This window comes from Poeciliopsis prolifica, unplaced genomic scaffold (assembly GCF_027474105.1).
Source record: "Poeciliopsis prolifica strain line A6 unplaced genomic scaffold, Auburn_PproV2 SCAFFOLD009, whole genome shotgun sequence".
Classification (NCBI taxonomy): domain Eukaryota; kingdom Metazoa; phylum Chordata; class Actinopteri; order Cyprinodontiformes; family Poeciliidae; genus Poeciliopsis; species Poeciliopsis prolifica.
Genome location: NW_026562384.1, coordinates 3,633,614 through 3,656,430, shown reverse-complemented (window position 1 = coordinate 3,656,430; position 22,817 = coordinate 3,633,614). Strand labels below are relative to the sequence as shown.

General features: G+C 41.5%; 1 protein-coding gene across 1 annotated transcript in view; it reads right to left on the bottom strand.

The window, feature by feature from the left end:
* Positions 1-22,817, bottom strand: part of si:ch211-26b3.4 (connector enhancer of kinase suppressor of ras 2) — a 68,897-nt gene that overhangs the window by 39,075 nt on the left and 7,005 nt on the right. The window contains 4 exon segments of the mRNA XM_055034246.1: positions 2,582-2,623; positions 4,527-4,614; positions 5,569-5,771; positions 10,614-10,777. Of these exon segments, the coding sequence (XP_054890221.1) occupies positions 2,582-2,623; positions 4,527-4,614; positions 5,569-5,771; positions 10,614-10,777 (497 nt within the window).

Below are 22,817 nucleotides of genomic sequence, written 5' to 3'. Positions count from 1 at the left end.
AAATGATTGGGAAAGTGATATATAAGTTCTGTCCATTTACCATTGTACATGCCTGCTTAGTGGTGCAGCTTTTCCCTGCCATTCCTTTTCTCTACCATCATAGAGAGACAGACGTCTACTTCAGTTCTGTTCTTCAACTTGACCCTCATACTTTAATCTCAAAGGTTAAGATTAACCAACAAAAGATTAACCAACAAAGAAAAGAATCTTATGACTCAAAAACAACCTCTATCTCTTTCTGTGTAATAATGACTTAGAACATAAGGAACTAAGAAACACTAAAGGGAATCCTCTATTTTCGTCCTCATGACACATAGCTCTGCTTGCTAACACACAACAAACGTGGTTGCATAATTCATTGTCTGCACCTGCACAAATACATACTCAGACATTAGAAAAAAAGATGGGGAGGGAATGACTGAAAGTAGAAGAGAGAAGCATGAAGACAGGAGAGGCGGGAGGGAGAGTCTGGGCAGAAAGGGGAGAAAACGAGGGAAAGAGAGAACATACAACTAGGACAGTGTTATGTAATTCCTCTCATCCTTATGCATGCATGCACATAAAAACACTCATGCACACTTCATGCTTCATCAGACACGCAGGCTCACACACACACACACGCATAAATGCTGTTTTCAGAACACACACACACACACACACACACACACATCCTGTCCATCTGATTGCTGCAGGCTGTAGTCTAGCGGAGAGGAGTGAAGCACAGAGTTTTGCATTATTGAGAAGAAGTGAACTAACATACAACTGCACTATAGTCACCAACATGAAACCCATGCTGCATTTAAAACTCTCCATAATTATGTCTGAGTGCAGTTTGCTGCATCATTCAATCAGTAAATATATCCATGTAAAGGAGATTCTGTTGCACTATTAATATCTGAATCTATTTTTGTCCACTAAAATAATAATACCACAAGTGACAAAGTGACAGCTGGGAATATTGATTTGTACTAGTGAAGATTAATAGCTCTTTAAATCAGTCACACACACACACACACACACACACACACACACACACACACACACACACACACACACACACACACACACACACCGTACTGTACAGTGTTTGGTAGTGAAGAAGGAGTTTCTCCAGTACTTCAATACTGAAGAATAATCAGCTCGTGTTGCTAATGTTGGTTTTTTTACTTCACCTGAAAAGACCAAATCCTTCTGCATTTCTGTTGCGATGGTTCAAAGAAGTTGATGTCTTACTTGGAGCAGAAAACTTGTTTTTGTTTTTTTTACTTTTTCATTTTGTAGAAATCCAGATTATTCAGTCCGAGAGACTGGAGCTCATGACTAAGTCCAATGGGGATCAAGACCCATGCTGTCTAAACAAACTTGAATCTCAGAAATGTCTTAGTAGTTTAACATTTTATGAACCTTTAAAATGTTAAAGGTTCATAAAATGAACCTTTAACAACATGTTGTCAGGTTTGCATATGATGGTTAACTGCAAAGTATCTGCTGATTACACAACTGGAAAATGGAGGCAGTTGTTACGATTGTCTCAATTAGTTATCTAAATATATGCATTTCTGCTATACAGTAAGTCAGTCTAAGTAACAGTAAGCGTTCCATTTAATGCTGACAACTTTTCACACCGATTCATTTCTTTTTGAGACAGTTACTCCAGTGGAAAACGCTTCACCTGCTGTTTTCTTGGTACATATTTCACACAGGAAGCTTATAAGTTGTTGCTCTTTCTCCAATTTAAATATTCTGTGTATTTCCGTGTGTATTTCCAGTTTCCGTGTAAATAATCGTCAAAAGGCTAATGAGAGTATAAAATTCTGCTTATTTATTTCTTAATATATAAAGAAATGCGTGTGTTGCTTTTTGATTGGTTGCCAGCTGAACCGTTTCAAGGCTCTAAAACCTTATTTTACATTTTCTGCATGTGATGAATAAACATCTGACTTGCTCTTGAGTTGCAGAAATTTCTAGAAAGCATTATCTAATGTCCTCTAAATGCTTAGTCTTTTCTCTTTTTTTTATTTTTTATTTTTTTGCTCTGCACATTATTTGCTTCGCTCCCTCCACCTGACCTTGAATGGCAACAGGAAGCCGCCTCCCGATCCGACTGTCAGCCCGGATCAGACACTGGCTGCTCACTCTGTTTCACACGTGGATGCAGACAGTTCCCCATCGCACCCACACACGGTCTGCAATGGAGCTTTCAAGAGGCCCGCGGCCTATTTGCACTTCACCAGACACGCGTTTTCCCCAAAAACAGACCAGCACAGACACACATCAAATCGATCTCGGGCCAAAGTGTGCTCAAATGTGACACTTTTAATGAAACTGTTATGTTCTGAGTGCAGAATCAATCAAAATGCTTTCTCTGCTTATGACAATCACAGATTCTGCCTGGCATCGATTGACACAAAATGTTTGGAAATGGCAAAGCGCTTGGCGCACTTATTGAATGTCTCTTCGAAATGTTCTAAAAATACACTTTGCACAGAGTGGGGGAGGATACATCCCGTCCGCATTAGTATTCACAACAAAAAAAAGAAAGAGGAATCTCTAGAAACCGTGTTTTTTGGCAAACACTTACCACATGAAGGATCTTATTCTCCGTTTCATACACGGTGCAGTCCTGTTAAGGGAGAGGAGCCGAGAAAGACAAGCAATTAATGCAAATTCAAACAAAAACATCCACACGAAAGCTCCAGTGTCTCTCAGCTCCAGATATCACATCCAGGAAAAAAGCACTTTACGCTCTGCTATGTTTTCAATTGTGACAGCAGGAGAGAAGTGTTTAAATACTGTCTAATGGTTGACAGGGACACGTAGTGACCCCAAGACGCCATTATTCCCTGCAGTTCTTCAGCAATGAGTAGAGATGGAGAAGAAATGAGTGTCCTCATTTGGGCCAGTGGTTTGAAGCTAAAAGAAATAGGCGTCTGTGTCATGAAACAGGAAGCAGGTTGCTAATTAAACACACCAAAAAAGTTTTAATGACCTCAAAAAGTAAAGAGTGGATTCAATTTAAGCTGAAATTTGCAAATTTCAAATTCTCCCACTGAACAAATAGGATATGTTGCCATCGAAGCCGTTTTTAAAGTAAGACCGTACTGCTGTGGAACGACGCGAATGTATTCCGACGCTTTTCCCACATCTTTACCACAGGCGCCAACATATTTGACTGCATCTGTGCAATTCTGGGAAGCATCTCGCTGAATCCACCAGATGTGTATGGTAGGCAGCAATTACATCTGTTTGATGCATTAATGGAGACACTGCTGCCACCTTTGTCTCTCTCACTGCGTCCCCTGGCAACCACGGGCTCATTTGGCCTATTGTGAACCTACGGTGTGGCCCCTTTCTGTTCCATCTCCTTTGGCCCTTGTAATGTGGGGATTGGGTGTTATCTCCTCAGCTGCAGGATTCACTCTGGGCACAAGTACAAACGCACTGACACATACTCTGAGCAGGCTCTTACTGTGAGGGCACAGTCCAGGTCCAAGAGAGAAGACAGTTTGTTTGTTTTTTCCAAATAATTGAAACGGCTACAAAGCCAAAGTGTTTGCATGTGGCAGCTGCTTTATTTATTTATCCTTTAAAGAGGTGCCGTGTGCTGGATTAACATAGGGAAGCGGGCACATAGAGGTCAGAAAACGATGGGGCGTGTTTGGGTCACCACCAGGACCTGTTGACTTCACTGCTAGTGAAGTCAACTTTAAAGGGAAAGTAATACATGTTTTTCAGACACATAGTGCTATCTTATAATATATATGTTATCTTCAGTTGTCATAAAAATCCTGTATATATCAAATATGACTTTGGAATTTAATGCTTTGAAATTGGGCCTCTGTCTCTTTAAGAAACTCCTGCTCTTTCTGAAATTCTGCCTTCAGGAAGTCATCACAACATGGCTTCCCTATTAACCCTTTAATACCAGTGTTGCGCTGAGAAGTGGCCTGTATAATGAGCTCAGCAGATTCACAGTTCCACCAGATGTTTGCTAATTGCTGCTGGCTAGTCTGGAGGAATTGAGGGGGGAGTCAGAAGTTTGGAACGGCAGCTTTAAGGAGGAGCTACGCCTCGAAGGCGGAGCCAGGTCCACCCAGACATTTTGAACAGCCAAATGGTTGCCATGGGATATTAAAGGATTTCTCAAACGTGCATGAAAGAATCAAGGAAACATGTTTATGTTGAGTGGATAACATTATTGCAAGTTTCAAAACAATGTTGATTTGACATGATACTTTAGTTTGTAAAAGGAAATATTAACTTGTGAATTCAATATTTAGTTTGGGACTCTGATATTTAAGATGTAGAAATAATATGGTGAAAATATGATGTTGAAAAATGAACACCTACATGTTTTTCTCTACAACAAGCTAAATATACAAAGTTTTTGCTGTTAATTCTTCATGATGCAACTTTACAAATGGCACCCCATATGAACTTCTCTCTTTTTTCTTCGATCCATACGACCAATGAACTGTCTGACTGTTCATGGAAAAGTCAGACAGTTTGACAATGTGTGAAAGCACCTGTTGTACAATGGTGGTCAGCTCTAAGCACAGCTGCACAATGTTGTTCTTCAGTAATGAATACTCAGTCACACTGGCGAATGGAGACCTGAAACAAACGAAAACAGGTTGTAGTCAGACAAATACACCGGCTGCACAGGCAGCACATATTTGGTTATGTGTGTCAGCTCCCTCTTTCTGCATTTGACTCTCTGTCATTTTCACCAACATGACACTTGTGTCAAAGCTAAGCTGTGATGCATGCTCTGATGTTGTTGATGAACCCGTGTTATCGCAGCTCTTTTTTTTTTTTAACCTCTGCATTTACCTCAACTTTATGCTACTGATTACCATTCTTCTTCACGATTTGACTTAAAACTGAAATCCGAAAATCTGTCCTTGCGTTCTGAGAACAGAAATATCCTGTCAAATTTGTATTTTCTCTCTTTTTGTAAATTTCAAATGTACAATTCAAAACAAATTTGTAGGATTTCACTATCTTTTGCCGACTAATATGTGCATTCTGTAAAACTGCAATGAAACCAATAGTTTACTGTAATCCAATAAACAGTAAAATACTGTTAAAATGAATCACAATACGTGAAATAACGGTAAAATGCTGTCGTCTTACCTAACAGCAAGTTACTGCTACTTCACTGTTAATCTACTGTAATTCAGTTTACAGTGATGCACTGTGAAAAATACATTACAGTAAGTGAACAGTAAGACAAAAAAACAGAAAATTACTGGTGCCCCTGTTGCCTACAACCACTATGTTTTATGATTGGGATGGTATTTTTGGTGTCTGCCCACAGCACCTTCTTTCATATGCTTGGTCTGTCCTCTACATGCTTTTGGACAAATGATATATAAAGTCATGAACCTAAAACCTGTGGTAACTCCATCGCTCCACGCATAGAGACGAAACTCCAGCAAAGTGGGATTCGATTGGTTGAGCTGTTCATGCCAGAGTGTCCAACACAAGCACGTCGAATGACTGCCGACAACTTATTAGTCGTGGTACGTCTACCATGTAAATAGTTTAAAGATGAACAACTTTTACCTGTCGAGCCAGGCAAGCAGATTCTTGGCAGCACCAATCAAATCCACCACTGACGTAAGAAAGTCGTTGGGCAGCCTTCTGGAGGCTCGGCCGTCGTAATGACCCCCCCTCCGTCGGCCCAGGATGAAGTTCTGGAGGTTCTTTGCTGAAGCGTTGAGCTTGTGGGACAATGTTCTGAGGTTCTCTGTTTCTAAGCCATAGTTCTGGAAGAGAAACAGATGAACATTTGGAAGAAAAGAAAATGTTGCTTGGCTACTGCTGCCACATAGGCTGGTTAGTCTCTGTACAGATTTTGGTGTGATCAGAGACACAAATCTACGGTAAGATAAAAAGACCTTTTGAGATTTTCGGTATGTCAAGTTGTGTGTAAGGACACCGGAGGGGCTGTGGTGGGAATAACACACTATGTTCTCATCACTGAAACAATCAATATCTTTCTTTTTCACACCTTTTTTATTTTTTGCTTCGCTTTCATGCAACCCTCTTTGGCCTAGCCCTCAAACGTCTTCACAAGGACTTTTGATTTTGCTCTGGGGTTGACACATTTTGAACCAAAACAGCTTCAGACATTGCGCCTGTCTCCTCCCTGAGTTTTATGATAGGCGGGCATTGTGTGTTCCTGCTTCCACACAATGTTGTTGTTTAGGTTAACATGGTGCCTTCTGGTATCTAGAACCTGTATCAAAAGTTTAATCAGATTTGTGAAGGTCCACCAGTGTCTGTCTGGTATTGTGCCTGATTTGTGCAGATCTTCTTTTTTTTTTTTTTACTTGCCTATTCGCACAAGGTCGTAGTGCGTTTGAGCTGTGCTTTAAAATACATCTACAGGTTTGTCTCAGTTTAACTCAGATATGTCATATATCAACTTATTAGAAGCTTGTAACGCATCATTCAGGTTCCCTCAAATTCTTTAGTCATAACAATTTTAGCGTATGAAAACATCTGACGTTGAAGAGAGTAATAAACAATTATCTCTATTACAAACACAGTCAGAATATTACCCACTGCATGCTCATATATGATTTCAATTAGATGTACAGGAATGCAAACACCATATACTTAGTAAGTCAAGAGACTTGACTGAAATGTTTCAAAAGAGCCCCAAAAATGTGCAGATTTGCATCTTTTTAAAAGCAAAACATCTTGCTGCGTGTGGGTTGGTACTTGGATTTTTTTCTTTTTAGCTGAATTCTTGTGTCACATTAACCTAATTTTAAATTTTTAGCATGTGATGAATAAACATCAACAACAAGCCTGGTCTAAGTAATTCTGTCTGGTTTAGTGTTTCTTCCTTGTAAACACACACTTCCCACTCATTACAGAGTCACTGTGTAGTTTTTAGCCAAGCTCCAGGGGTCATGTAAGCATATGGGTTGCTCTTGTCCTGCGTCATTATAAGGAAAGTAAACAAAATGATACGAAAGCTTGGACACCAAAAAGATTACCGATGGCTCATCATCGGCTACCTTATCTGAGCTTCTCTGTATTGTAGAAAGGCAACGTAATCTTGGTATACATCTTGCCTCGGCCTGTTTGTGGTGACTTTTTTTCTGTGGAAAGTAAATCCAAGTAATTCATAGAAAATCCGCCAATTTTACTGTTTAATTTGTAATTAATTTTAAATGTTAAAAGTGTTATTGGGTGTTTTGAAAGGCGTTGTCAAATATAATGCGTTATTATTATAATTATTAAAACACGGCTGGTACAGAAAATGGTGTCACTAGCGCCCCCTTCATTTCCGGAATGTAATAATCCCATTTCCATATAAGGAATGAGAGTGACAGCGGTCCGGCCCCGCCCCTTCCTCTTTGCTGCAGCGAGGTGTACTTGGAGTTGGGATTTTTCTGAAATTATGGGATGTTCCGTCCACGTCGACGGGGCCCAGGGCTTTCACAACAAAAGGTTGAATGTTTCATAAACCGCGGAAGATGTCAAGACGGACAGGCAGGACTGACGACGTCGCCTCACCGCGTCAAACACTAATTAGGCAACTGCGGAACCAAAAGGCGTGACGACCGGAGGAGAGGAGGGAGGATAAACGGGGAGCACCCAGCGATGCGTCTCTCTCAAACTGGGTCAGGCTCCCATCGCGCTCCGTGCGATTTTCTGCGCCCTGCGCGATCCGAGGTGCACGCATGGACGTGTTTGCGCTGCTGTAATCGGGCTGTCACGTCATGACGTGATGTAAAAAAAATAAATAAATAAATCCGCGTGCGTCTGTCTGCCTCCAGGGCGCGCGCGTGCTGCTGACACCGCGAGAGAAGAAGTCGTTGAAAAGGCTGCATGCGCGTGTGTGGCACATCAATCCCGTTACAGGATGACGTCATTATTACCACCGACGCCCACAGCCGCCCTACCGTCCCTCCTCGTGTCAGTGTGGTTGCCACAGCAACCGTGTATAAAGTGGCCTTGCTTTATTCTGCATATTGAGTCTGCATGAGTGTTTTTTTCCTTCTTCTTCTTTTTTGCACTATGCTGAATTTTAAATTTGCATGGTGCATTTTCCATACTGAATCAAGCTGTAAATTTTATTGCCAGACCATTTGAAAAGAGTCCCGTATTTGTTCATCTGTTTACAAGTTGAAACAAGGAGCAGAATGCTAATCACAACCCAGTGGTTCGGATTCGTTTTTTTGTTTTAAATGACCCAGTTTAAGGAAGCCGTTCTGTAAAAGGCTGATCGTGTGAGTCAAGCAACCGGATGACTACAACGCATCTTTCTCCGAGACTTAACACAAGGCATGGCGTCTCCAATTCTTCTGTGAAACACTCTGCAAAATGATTTAAGCCACATTTTTCTGGTCTGTTCATCTGAAGCTTTTTGTCGGCTCATGCCGGCACAGACAGGATGAGCAAAAATAGATTTAAAATGTTATCGGGCCGTTTTCTCTCTTCTTCCTTTCAATATTGACACAAATTCCACACCAGAAATAGACTTCTGTTCTTAAACTTACTAAAAGTCCTGTTGTTTTTCTGAAATCTAAATATAGAGAGAAGCTTACGATAAATTATGTTGTATATGTCAGGATTTATAAACATATAAGTCAGGTTTTGGTGTTTTGTAGGGGTCATGTTGGCTTTGTGGCTCTTGTGAGCATTGTGCTGAAAACGACATCAGGCTCAACTTTGCTATGTTTCCAAAGCGACCCGGGACAAAGTCATAGAAATGAATGTGAATGAATTTAGTCATGAATTCAACGTCGCACTAAGAGGATGACTAATTGTGGTATTGACTTTTAGTTCTTGTTAGGTGAGAACCTGCACAACGTTAAGAGTCATCTCAGAGACTGCTTTTCAAATTCTCATCTGTAACTGTGTGTGTGTGTGTGTGTGTGTGTGTGTGTGTGTGTGTGTGTGTGTGTGTGTGTGTGTGTGTGTGTGTGTGTGCGTGTGTGCGTGTGTGTGTGCATGTGTGTACATGAGGGTCTGAGTGTGTCCATTCTTAGGCCGTACAATGATTGGTACTCTGGGACACTCAGTCCCACGCTGGAAGATTTGAATGAGAAGAGGTGCTGATTAACTCACGCACTCACAGACCCTCTTCCGCACATTTGAGCAGCTCCTACTAATCCAGCCGCGTGTGCCTGAGAGATAAGGTGCATCCTGCATGCTCTTTCTACATGCTCTCCCTCTCCCTTCCCCTCTCACCTCTCCTCCGCTCCCTCCTTTCACCCGTTCTGGGAGAGTAGCACCTAATTCCCCCTAATTCGCTAATCCTGAGCAGGTGCCACTGCACATACAGTCAGCAGTGACCGAGGCGGTGCGAGCAAAGCAAGACTCGGGTCACTGAGGACTGTTATTTATTTATTTGCTTTGCTATTTAAAAAAAATTAAAAAAAATATTTTTGAGCCAATATCAATAACTGATGCTCCAGAAAGTAGATACAAAGCTGTGTTTTCACAATACTGTCTCGTTTTCACAAAAATAATCATTTCTTCGCTAATTCTATCCACACGTTTTGACTGAAACACATGCAGTAGATTCTACACAAGACAACGAATCAAAAAGATTGAGACCAGACAATAGTAACAGTTTAAAAGTGGAAAAACTGGCTATGGTGATCAAAGATTAACCAGAGTGTTGCAGAAACACACAGTAGACGTAACTGAGCAGACCAATCAATGAGGCACTTGGCCAGCGAGCAGCTAACATAATTAAAGAATATTGCATTACAAAAGCCTCTCGCTTCATCTGTACTTCTAAAAATATATATCTATTTGTTCTTGCAGCGCTACTTGGTTACACAGCTACCATCATAGTAAATTAGTTGATTCTTGAACCAGAAACACTGCTTTTTCTTGGTGGGGGTTAAGAGTGAAAAGCTAGCTCTGGGTTCGCTTGTCCATATGGTCTGCAATGGCCCTGACATGCATAACCACAGCCATGCATTCTCACAGTCGCACTTGAGTCAAAAAGCGAAATGACAGAAATGCACAACTCCAGAATTTACAATTAGGAGCCTTCTTAAAGTGACGGTACACTGCCAAGCGATGACGGACAACACAGTCCAGAAACATTTCCTGTAAACTCATCTCGCTCATTAGCAGCAAACAAAGTTAGCATTCTCTGTGTATGTGTAAGACATCTCTCATATCAATCAGTCTCTCCAGTTTCTTCAGAATGATAGTGTAAATTCACGCAAAATCAACAAATCCCTGCACTTTTTTGCGCTGATAATTGGGAGTTTATTGCAGATTTTTCTCAAAAATGGTCCAAAACTTTATTTGTACTAAACAGCTTTAACTGATGGCAGATTGGAGTCCAAGATCTGTATAGCGAGTTAAAAAAAAAAAATCACATTAACCATCATAAATTGCAAATATTTCCACATTGGTACAACAAACATAAAATCCTGGAGGGACTGAAAAGATGTTCAATAACATTATTTCATTTTAAGAATTTATGGACATTTTTAACAGTTTGTGAGCAGGTTTCATGAATACATTCTGGCACAACCAACCCTTTAACAGCGTTCGCGATTTTAATTTGGCCCAAAATGAGTTTGACGCCCCCAGGTCAAAACAACCCGGTAACGGGGACTGACCAGGGCACAGAGGAGGTCCACAGCTTCCAGTATGAGCTCCTGGTGTCCTATTCTGGTGACGCCGAGCTCCTCCAGCTCCTGGTGGGTGATGTGCAGCAGCTGCTCTCCTCCTATCTGCTCCCGCTCAAAGCTCTTCACGTACTGCTGGAGGCAGTCGTCCAGACCTGAGAGGAGGGAACACACAGACTCGCGTGAGGGGATTCTGGTGGGCATGTGTGGGGTGAGCTGTTGGGAGAAAATAGCAAAAACGTTCAGTCTGATGAGTGGTTCGGAGGGCCGTCTGCTCTGGGACGGAGAATATGATAAGAAAATGTCATTTGTGAAAATGCCTTCAGAGATAGCTGTCACGTTGGAGTCTGAGCAGTCCAACAAGAGGCGATCTGTATTGAAGTATGCGAGTGGTTGTCGTCCACCCCAAACAACATTTAATTAATTGCAGCCACAGATAAACACCAGCCTGAAGGCAGATGTCTTTTCAATGCTTTGCTGGCGTCCAGTAACGATCACAAAGGAAAAAAAAAAAAAAACAGAACGCAACATCTGTTGTGTCCGTATCTGATTACGAGTAAATAAATGTACGTACAGGCAAAATAAGAGTTACTGCGGCGCTGCTGCTTTCTACATCTAAGCAAGAAAGGTAAGATCTACATTTTATTAATGAAAATAAATAGATATAAGCACCCTTCTAAAACACATGAAATGTTTCACATTTTCTCATCTTTTGGAACCTGCAGCATTTTTCTGGGGTACCTCACTGCTAATGTGACATATCTGGAGAAGAGGTGTGCGATACGTTGTATCACGACACTTTGTGCAATTGTTGTGATGACACTAAAAATGACAATAAAAACAACTCTTTATGGCTTCTTCCTTATGTAACTATATGGCTGTGACTACATGGCACAAATCCTGTTCTTGAAATCCATTCTCCGTAATGTCTTCAGGACAACACACAGTCACTGATAATGATAATAATTGCATTTTTATTGATATTTATCAATACTCTTATTGAGCAAACAGTAGAGGAAATGCTAAAATAATAATAACAATAATGATACAGATGCAAGGTTTCCCCCAGAAAACTTGCTAAACCCGGTGGTTGCACCAGGGCGGTCATCCATCCTGTACCCCATCATGATTTTGAGTTAAAAAAAAGAAAATATCACTTGATAATTGTGTGTTATTGGAAGATCAATACTTGAACACCAATTATAAAGTCTAAAAAATGCAAACCATTAAAAAACAAACTAAAATAACTGAGCAACACTAAGCCTGGTGGAGGCGCAACTAAAGCCTGGTTGCCCTCCAGGCTTGTAATAAACCCTGAAACAGCCAGAAGTTTTTCAAACGTGATTCATTCTAATTTAGCATTGCAACGATAAATCAAAATTTATGTGAAATTTATCACAATAAATTATACAATAAATTCCCAACCCTAAACTAGAGACACATTTTTGCCCATTTGCTTTGCAGAGTTGGTCAAAGATTGTCACTTTGGTTTAACATCATCTGTGAACATCAAATTTGTAGTATTGTATTGTATATCTTTATTACTACATCATATATTCATTTTTGGAAATTATCTAGGGTCCTCTGTTGCTAATTAGCTTATGCTATAAATAGTGCATCAAATGGTGATATTTATGTTTGAGGTGGACATTATCCCCTTTTTAAATAAAATTCTTTCAAGAATTTTATTTTATTCAAGTCTACCCACTGGTTTTCGATGTGGACTTTGACTGGGCCAGCAAACCCATGAAGATGTTTTGATTCACATCATTCATTTGTGTGTATATTTAGACCCTCCTACCCATAAACTCATCTGTGATGACTTTTCATGGTCTCTTTCAGGATTGGCTTTCTTCTTCCCACTCAGTCTAACTAATAGTTGTCCTGTCAACAGCTCTTCCATCTTTGCAGCTCCTCCAGAGTCTCTACAGGCCTCTTGTCAACTGTTGCATTCATGCCGTTTTCAGGTTGCTGTTTGTCCACCGACGTCCTCTGACAAAACGTCTGACACACACAGCAGAGGCTATATTTACGCTGTGATTCAGTGACAGAATGCCTCTATTTATAGAGTTTGTACTGGATTTTTTTTAAAGGTATAAAATCCCCATAAAAAATACACTGAATACATTTTCCTTGAATAGAGGAATATTCAAGGAAAATAAGCAGGCCCTTTCTCTAATCTGTAATTCCTTAGAATATTACAGGCCACATTGAAGAAAACGAGTTACAATCTGCAGTGTGGCCCATACGATTTTAAATGAATGTGAAAGTTGTGGGACTTTATGTGTGCAATCCATATTTTTTATACTAATGTGCAGTAGGATCTTCCTCTGCAGACAGCCAGTGTGTGTGTGCGTGTGTGTGTGTGTGCATGTGTGTGTGGGACACTATGGATCAGTAAGAGCTTCTGGCTCAGAACCTAACAAAGTCAGCAGAAAGCACATCTCCCCATAGACCTAATGAACAAGCCTTCTCCAAAATGAGCAAAGACAGAGCGAAACACACACAAAGGCACATAAATCCATGCACACTTCGAGCGTAGCGGCTACACGAGTAGCTCATCCCTCCACAAACACACACATCAAACACAACCACCCATCCCCAGCCGCCCGTCCCAAAACGATTGCAACTGCAGTTGTTACTGTCGTTAAAAGCCCGGGGGAGCTGCAAGGGAAAACACTGATGCCCGAGGGAAGCAAAGCTGACAGGGAGCAGAGCGTGTGCTACCACCTTAATACACCCATCATACGCACCCACACACACGCAGACACTTGGCACAATTAAAAGAAATACCAAGAGCACAAGGCGTCTCACCAGGGGAACGCGAGAGACCAAATGTAAGCCTTCTGTTGAATAAAGAGACAGTCAGAAGAAGCAAATCTTGCTATAGTAGCAGAGCGATTTTCAATCTAACACATTCGTAAAAAGGCTCTGAACTGCAGCGGAACGAGTGAAATGTATGTAACGGAATTCATTCCCAATCGAAAAAACCCTGTTGTCCCCATTGTTAGCATCTGCTGCAGACAAAAGCGGTACAAGGTTGCCCCATAGAGAGCTGCAGGGATGCCAAGTTTACACATAAGCCTGCTCTAGTACTGCTGTGAAATCAAGTGGGCGCATGTGTCGGTTGGTTTCCTTGCAGCCATGTGTAGCACTACAATCAGGTGATGGGGATTTTTTGAAAATATTTGAATTTCCTGAAGTAAATTGTTTTTATTTGGAAGTAAAAATGTAACCCATCTGCAGAATCACCACCTCAAGCGGGTTGTAGTACGTTCATGGCCCTGTAAGAGGGAAAGCGTTTTCTCGAGAGGGTTCAGGAGTGTTTCAGAGGAAAATTAATTTTGGTTTGAGCATGCCTTGGGATTTCTAGGGTTCTCTTCTCAATGGTAAAAGATCATAGATATATAAATAGATGCATGGTATAAATGATAGAGATTTCCAATGACTTTTAAATATAGAGTCTGGTTTGAGTTCTGGGAATGACTATTCTTATATAGAAGCCATCATATGAGGCTTCTTGGGACAGAAACTTTCGGAGGAAAAGTAAATGTGTGTCAAACCGGCTGAATTATTTTCACCTTTTTGAGCTGGCAATCAATCCATCCATCATCTTCCGCACCAAGAGGAGACTAATGTAGGCCGCTTGTGTCCCTGTTGCCATCTTCTGCTTAACGCTCAGTCAGGTCATGGAGGCATAGGCCTAAGGAGAGAGGCCCAGATTTCCCTCTTTTTGGCCACTTGGGCTGGGGAAAACCAAGAAACATTGTCCCTCCAGTGTGTCCCGGGTCCTCCTCTGGAACATATATATCTAAGATGGAGCCCACACCCAGAGGAGACTCATTTTGGCAGCTTGTGTCCCCAATGTCATTCTTTTGGTCATATGGGTAGGAGTATAGATCGACCTGTAAATGAAGAGCTTTGCCATTTGGTTCAGCTCTTTCTTCGCCATAACAGACCGGTACAGCACCTGCATCACTGCAAACGCCATACCTATAGATCTCCCAATCAATTTTTCTCTAGAAGATCCTTCTAGAACACCATCCCCCACCCCAAAAATAGGCACCCTTTCAATCAAGACTGTGGTTTCAGACTTGGAGATGCTGATTCTTATCTCGGCCGCTTCACACTCAAATGCCCACCACAACTGTCTGATGAAGCTAATAGGACTACATCGCCTGCGAAAAGCAGAGATTCTGCTGAGCAAAACCAAGATGGATCCCCTCAACACCTCGGCTGCACCTGGAAATTCTGTTCTTAAAGGTTATGAACAGAATCTGTGACAAACGGCAACGCTTGGTGGAGTTCACCTCTCACTGGAGCGAAGTCTTATCAATAACATCAATTTAAAATGGTCTTCAGCTTAGATTTTCTAATACCGTTCACTGTAACGGACTTCAAATCTCAGAGCTGGTGGCGTGAAAAATCAAGTAGTGATGGAACAAGGAAATTCACTGTTCAGAGACGTGTCATGTTTTGAGTTTGAAAGGGACTCGGGCATACAAGTATTTAATCATGAAAATAAATTAATCAATCGTGAAACTTACAAAAGGATGGGAGGAGAAACAAGCTGAATCTCAGGGAGAATGAAGGAAAGTCAGTAGAAGAATCCAGCAGTAAATGACAGGAAATGAGGAGCTTAAATAGGGGGAGCTCGATTGCTGGATGAGGAACAGGTGGCAGATTGTAACTGGATTTGGGTGAAAGAAGCAGAGCGACACATATGCTCAAATGCACAGAGAAGAACAAAATGAACAAGGAAAGTAAATATAAAGAAATGAACCGATAAGATCTAGGTTGAACTGAAAAAATTAAGAAATAATCAAAATACAAACAGACGAAAACCAAAGCTAGAACACTCAGCGCAGCAGTGGTAGTAGAAGTATTTTAGGGGTTACATAAATACATTTGTTTGTGCATGGAGCTGTACCTCTCACCTCAAAAAACCGTCGAATACAGACGTTTTGATTCAGTTTCAGCTTCCTGTGAATTTTGCAGTGACTCTCTAAATGTAATAAGGTGTAATTCTTGTTACAGAATCATTGGTTTTAGTTTCATAGATGAAAATGACGGATTTAACGTAGGGCCACTATATGAGTCTCTCCTTTTCTGTGGAGCTAGAGCAATCACTGCTGCAGTAGGAGAAGCCACAGCGTAGATATTTCACCTATTTCTCTGTGGCATGACTCTAGACTTTTATTCTCCCCAAAACTCCTACAATTAGAGTCAGGATTCACTCTATATCCTCACAACCATCCATTTTACAATTTTGCCTGATGTGTCAGACCATTGTCTTGTTCAAAGGCTCCAAATTACCTACAACCAAACTTTTGTCCTGACGACAACCTGATTGGGTCGGTTAAAAGCATCGAGCCGACACCAAGGTTTTAAAATGCTACAACTTCAATTATAGCTGTTAAGCTAAAGCTAGCATGACTATTTAGCATCCAGACAGAGCAGAAAGCCAAACTGATGAAACGGCTAATGAAAACCTATGATACTTGAATTAAAGTGTAAAAAGCACAACAGTATTCGACACAGCAGGCATGCTTATTGTGGTTATTGGAAAACTATTAAATTAGTAAGAATTTGCCGTAGATTATTATTCTGTAAATACATGCTATAGATCTATGTTTAATACAAAGCAGCTGAAGAAATAACTCCCTATTTTCTGCAATAAAATGACATTACTATACTGTAATACACTAATAAAATTAGACTACTATTGAAGTCAGGGTCATTACACAATCAGAATCTCATGCCACCTAATGCCTGGTAACATTGCAGCCAGTAAAAATAGAAATCTGATGCTAAATAGACACAATCCTATGCAGACAGTTGGTAGTTCACCGTACTAGAAATTTCCAAGGCTTAAAAAAAAGCCTGCAAGCAGCTCTTTAAAACTGTTGTAAATAAAAGTGTCCTATTTCAAAATTTCTGTTCTGAAATGATAGAAAGCATGAGCCACACACTTGTTGCAATGGCAGCCGTGTGATGCGTGGTCAAATAGGTCCACCGCTGTTGACACAGGCAGAAGCTGGTGGAGTTTGTGCATCCACAGCTGACCAGCAGTGGTTGACAACGAGGGTGAAGGTTACAAGACAACGGAAATGGCTGTACATGTCTCCTCTCTCTGTGTTTGAAAAAACAAATTAAATAAATACCAGAAGAAGTCACACAAATAACATAGGCATTGTGTCACTTAAAGAGACAGAAACAGCTGAGCTAACTTACAGAGAGCTGCTGCAGCTCCCTGTAGAAACCTTTTCTTCAAAAAGTGTGTCAGTGGACCTCAGAGTGCCTTCGTATGACGCGATGTGACAACCAAAATTATTCATGACATTACTTTTGAAAGCATGTGCACTCAGCTTTTAACATCTGAAACTTCTGCAGAGTAATGTTATTTATTTAAGGGGGTTATGAATAAAAAAAATAAATAAAAAATAAAAGGTTAACCGTCTCGCCTCAGAAAAATTTCCTGCAGAGCACGCAAGGATCACTGTTGACTGTTGTCTCTCCTTCCATCAACTTATGATGTGTTCTTGTGTGAGATGTCTATACGCTAAAGCGACAAAAAAAAAAGCCCCATCCTCATAACTGTGTGTGTTTGTGACACACAGCTCCCAGCCAATCAGATGAGCCAGAAAGTCTCATCTCCGGAGTTCCTGCGGGACAAACAGCTGATCTGGGTTCATCTGCAGAGTTCAGGCTCCGGATGTAAAGAGCACTTTGAGGCCAGCGCGTACGAGCAAGCGCTCACAAAATCATGCTTGGTGTTGGGTTTCTGTACAGTGACACAAAATATGTTTGCTTTGGGAAATGTGGAGGCAGAGGGATGACATATTACCTATGACGAGTATTTTATTTTTGTTTGTTTTTTCAGATAGTTCTTTCTGCTGAATGTCGACCATTTTTACTGAGCTGCATTTGGCCAGGGCGACGCATCAGTGTGCTACTTTATCTTATGAAGCTTTCAGCCACCAACGTGGCACCGGATGGGATTCACCAAATGAAATACGAGTCCACAGTTTGGTAAGGAACTTTCCAAGCACATGTGTTTGAGCTTGGTTTCATATCGGGACATTAGTCCCCGCTCTCAAAGAGAATGGTCGCTAATGCATCGTCAAAAGCAAAACATTGATGTGACACTCACTGGAGAAACACAAAATGCTACCATGTACTTTATAATAATATCACAGTTCACTTGAGTTATAGGTAAAATAATCTGCAATAAAACCAGTTATTTTTAAAAAGTTAATTGATATCAACCAGTCAGTCAATTTCAATTCTACAGCCTATTTAAAAAATCACTAGTGTGAGTGTTTCACATTAAAACTGAAATACGTAAAATAAAACATACACAAACAATGTAACTTGTTAATAAAGGAATCATTGACTTAAAATAAGCCACTATATCTTGATGAAAAGCTACCTGTGAGTTAACTTTGTCTTATTTCATTTGTAGTGACATATTTCCACTGGAAACTAGACCAAAAAAATACTTGGTGGTATTTTTTTAGTGGTTTTGCAGTGCTTGTGGTCACAATGACTGAATGTAAACCTCCGACTTAGAAGAGTGAGGGGAGAAAAAACAAAAATATAACTTGTTTCTCAAATGTTTTTTCAGGTGAAATTCTTCTCAAATTGTGAGTTGTGACACGTTTTGCTGTATTTCTTCTGAACTGGGAAATCGTGTGGCTTCTCATTACAGTCCCATCCTAAAAATAGTTTTTAATAAATGTTTCAAAAGGTGGGCCCAGAAATGTTCCTCTCTGGGTTGCAGCTTTAAAAGGCATGGATATTTTCAAATCTAATGTCTGGTTAACACACACACAAAAAAAGGAAAACACTCAGCTAATTTGATTCAGCTCCAAGCGTAAAAAGAAACGGTTTTACGTTCACACCCTCAGGAACCAGAGCTTGTATTATTTTGTCAATAATACAAAAATATATTTGTATTATGAACTTGTTTTCTGACATGAGAGAAACAGCTCTATAGGATCTCCACCCCGCGATCCGGACCATCTCCGAGTCCCAGCGCTCCGAGCCTCGAGCAAGCATCTCTTGTTGACAGCTTCATCAACATTTAATGCAACTCCTTCTCATTTCTCCTCTCTCTCTCATTTTATGGGTGAAAAAAGTCGGCTCTCCAATCAGAAACACAAGGGTTGCCAGGCAACCGGAGCGTAAAAGCCCTCCGAGAAGAGGCAGAGAAGATAACATATGAGGCCCCTCAAGACCCCGCACTGATGCGGGGCGAGAGATCGCCTCGCATGAGGCTGCACTCGCCCGCAGACTGGAGCCTGAACGAGCCTTCAGCACACCGAGTGGAGGCTTGTTGGGCACCACAGAATAAAGTAATAGAAGAAAACAAAGTAAAAACTGCGCCGTGAGGGAGAGAACACGTTTTATTGTCTGACAACAAAAAAGGAATCGAGTTAAATCGGAATATTGTATCGGGAACCGAAAACGACAAAATACGGCACACGCCCGACCTCGTCTGAGTGAAAGTAAATAAATTAAACAAAAAGTCACGACTGCTGCTAAAAATATTCCCTAATGTGAAAAATTCATCGGCTCGCGGCAGGATATTTGTGCGAGCGTTCGCTTCTCAGCGAGAGGACAGCGGCTGAAGAGGGAAAGGGAAACCGGGTCGAGTAGAAAACATGAAATGAAAATTCAGGGAGTTCAGAGGCAGAGCTCGACTCCAACAGCAGGAAACGGCCTGGGAGAACCTGAAGGAGGTTCTGTCAAGTGTACAAATACCGCAATAATACAAGCTTGTGGACTCCAGCAGTTATTCTCCAGCCTTTCCCTAAAAACAGTTTGTTCATTAAATTAATGTTGCGTTCAAAAGCCACTTTTAAAGTTGCAGTGTTGTGCCATTTTGTAGCATAATCAAGAAACTATGTCAACTACAGATGTTACAAAATGCCACAAACCATCAAACATGACTGAAAAGAAACTGGACTAGGTCTTGAAATTGGGCCTCTGTCTCTTTAAGAAACTCCTGCTCATTCTGAAACTCCGCCTTCAGGAAGTCGTCACAACACGGCTCTTCTATTAACCCCTGAATGACGTTTGATGCCCTGTGTGCAGAAGGCGGGCGAGGTCCAATCAGGCGGTTAAAAGATGGTCAAGCATTCATAAAAGAATCAAGGCAACACACCAGGTATGCTTTTGAGGAGGGAATCTTGATGAAAAAGAAAATTATTTACACTAAATGTTGAGTTCTTTTCAAGGCTTTTTACCCATCTTTAGAAGAGCTGCTAATAAATAACGTCTGCATCATTACAGACGTTCGAATAACTGAGGCCAGTATGTGCAACCTGTATTTGTTTTTGTTTTGTCATTACCAGGACGTCATTACAGTCCGCTCCGCTGATGAACTGAAAGTATTTAATTTCTGGCGCCTGGTTTATTTGCGCACAGAGCCGTCTCCCTCTAAAAGGTCATCTCGCGACGCTTCCCAAATAAGATAAACAAGCGGAATCAAACTCTAATTAAATAGTCCCATTTCGCCCAATTAAAATCCAATTTATTCTAATCCAGGCCATTTATAATCCAATTCAATTCACTTCTGTAAGATTATGTTGTCAGTTGTGGCGTCGGAAGAAGCTGCCAGATGCAGAAACACACATTTTGCTTTGTTATGATTTTATTTACGTCAAATAAGGACATTGCACCAGGAAGTGGACAGACGTGGCTGCTGAGGGTTTCACTTGGTTTATTTTGTTGTCTGTGATTTTGCTCTGATTTGACCTTTTACTCCTGCATCATAAAGGAGACATAAGGGAATCTCCTCCTTGGAGCTGCAATTTCGAAGCTTCTGGAGCTTCTGCCTCACAAGGCAGCCCTCCAGTGCAACTCCCCCCTGTCAGTTCCTCCAGACTAGCCAGCAGCAATTAGCAAACACCTGATGGAACTGTGAATCTGCTGAGCTCATTGTATGAGCCACTTCTCATTGAAATGCTGGTAAAACAAAAAATCCTTGTTGAGTAACTGAGACAGGAGCCATGTTGTGACGACTTCCTGAAGGCGGAGTTTCGGAAAGAGAAGGAACTTCTTAAAGGGACAAATGCCCAAATTCAAGGTGTTAAATTATGATGCGAAATCAACTGAAGGGAACGTAGTTACTTGACTGTGCTATAGGATGGCACTATGTGCCCAGAAAACACATCCTAAAGCCTCTTTCTGGAATTATTGGTTAAAAACCAGCTCCGACATTTTTGTTGTAAAGTTACCTGCAAGCTGGTTCCGTCTTATTTCAAGATGTCTGCACTGCAGAAACTGGACCAAAAACACTTGGTAGGATTGTGAGTTTTTGCAGTGTGTGAAGCTCCAGTTCTGGAACAACAGGTGCAACATGAACCCAGAACAGCGACATGTAAACCCACCGCGCGCACACAGGCCCCTCTGTCCGAGGGGCCGGATGGAGAGGGAGCTTTGATGTGATGCCCACAGCATCTCCCATCCAACCTCCTCTCTGTGTGTGTGTGTGTGTGTGTGTGTGTGTGTGTGTGTATCAGGCCTTCTTCATTTCCTTTTCTCGTCTTATTCTCTGCTGTTCCTTCATTTCGCTCGGCACCTCCCGGTCCCCTGAATCAGGGTCCCCCGCTCTCTCCACCTCGGGCCATGAAAGAGGAGCAAAAGCCGATCAGCGTGTGTGTGCGCGCGCGCGTGCCTGTAAGTGTGTGAACGTGGCCCGTTATCCTTATGCATATCTGTGTGCATTTGGCCGCCTCATCTCGGGACATGTGCCGTGACTCAAACGCAATCAGATCGGGTCTCCATGACTACGGCTGCCCCATTTAAACCAGCTGCGTTGTGTCTCTGTGAGTGCGTGTGCGTGCGCACGCGTGTATTTCAGCAAACACACGCCTTCTCATTGATGTGCATCCGTAACGCAGTGCCTGCGTCTGCGAAATGTTCCTTGGTGCGTATGAAGAGGTGAGGGAGGGGGGAGAAGATCCTCGGTGGGCGTTTTTCTGCCATAATAAGGAATATTGTTCAATGTTTAATGCAGCTGAAACTACAGCAGTAAGAGCCAGGGGGGAGTAGGAAGAAGGAGGGTCGGAGTGTGTGTGTGTGTTTTCCAGCAGGACACAGCATCAAATATGAAGCTGGAGCCACTTTTAAAGAGGGAATCCTTCTTCTACCTCGCAAGAGTTACAGCGAGACTCAACGCCCAGTGGCTTTTCTTGGTTGAATGAAGCCCCCCGGGTAAGCCCCGCCCTTTTCTGTCCTCCCAACTCCGCAAGAAAAAAAAATCCCACACCCAATTCAGAACCAATCGTTTCAGATGTTGAACTAGAGATAACCAAATGCACACGTCACAGTATCTCCCGCCATCATTAGCCGCCTCGCTCCTTGTTGGCAGGAGAATCCAAAACGCAGTAGAAAAAAGTCGTCCAGGGCAACACGCCCCGCAATACTGTGCCGCCCTGGACAGTGAGCCGTATCACGCCATGCTCAGTTTTATGGACTTTGCCTTTCTTGCTCCCTGGAGCAGAAAGTTCTACGTTCGGCGCTCTTTGGTCCGATGGATTGCACCGGTCCTCAAACGCAATACCACATAAAAGTTTTCACTTTTTTCTTTGTTTTTTTGTTTTTCATTGTGTCACATTGCAGCCCAAAACTCCAATGTAGTTTGTTGGAATGTTATGATTAGCAAGGCCGTAAAGTAGGCTCTGCAATGTGAAATAAAAGCGACGCATGGTTACGAACCTGTTTTGTAGAACGCGATCGTCTTCGTGGAACGCCATTTTTGCTGCGATTCTGTCATCTGGAGTCAAAAAGTTTCTTTTGAAGAACAATGAGTTTGCAAAAGAGACACGTTGCATCGTGAGTGTCTGTACTCACCAGTTTACAAGCCCCGTCAGATTCTCTGTCAGATTTAAGTCTGGACTTTGACTAGACTCTTATAACTTTTTAAAATTAGAAGTTTATTGTTTGTAATTTATTTATTTATTTATTTTTATTCTTACGATGGCAAGATTTTTGATTTATTCTTGCCTTGACACATGCTGGCTAATCAAAATCAAAATCAAATCAAATTTTATTTGTATAGCACATTTCAGCTACAAGGCATTTCAAAGTGCTTTACATCATAAACACAAAACACAAAGGCATGCAACATAGAATAAAATACCAAGGTTTTTTTTTTTTTTTCCCCTCTTCTCCCTTTCTTCCCCC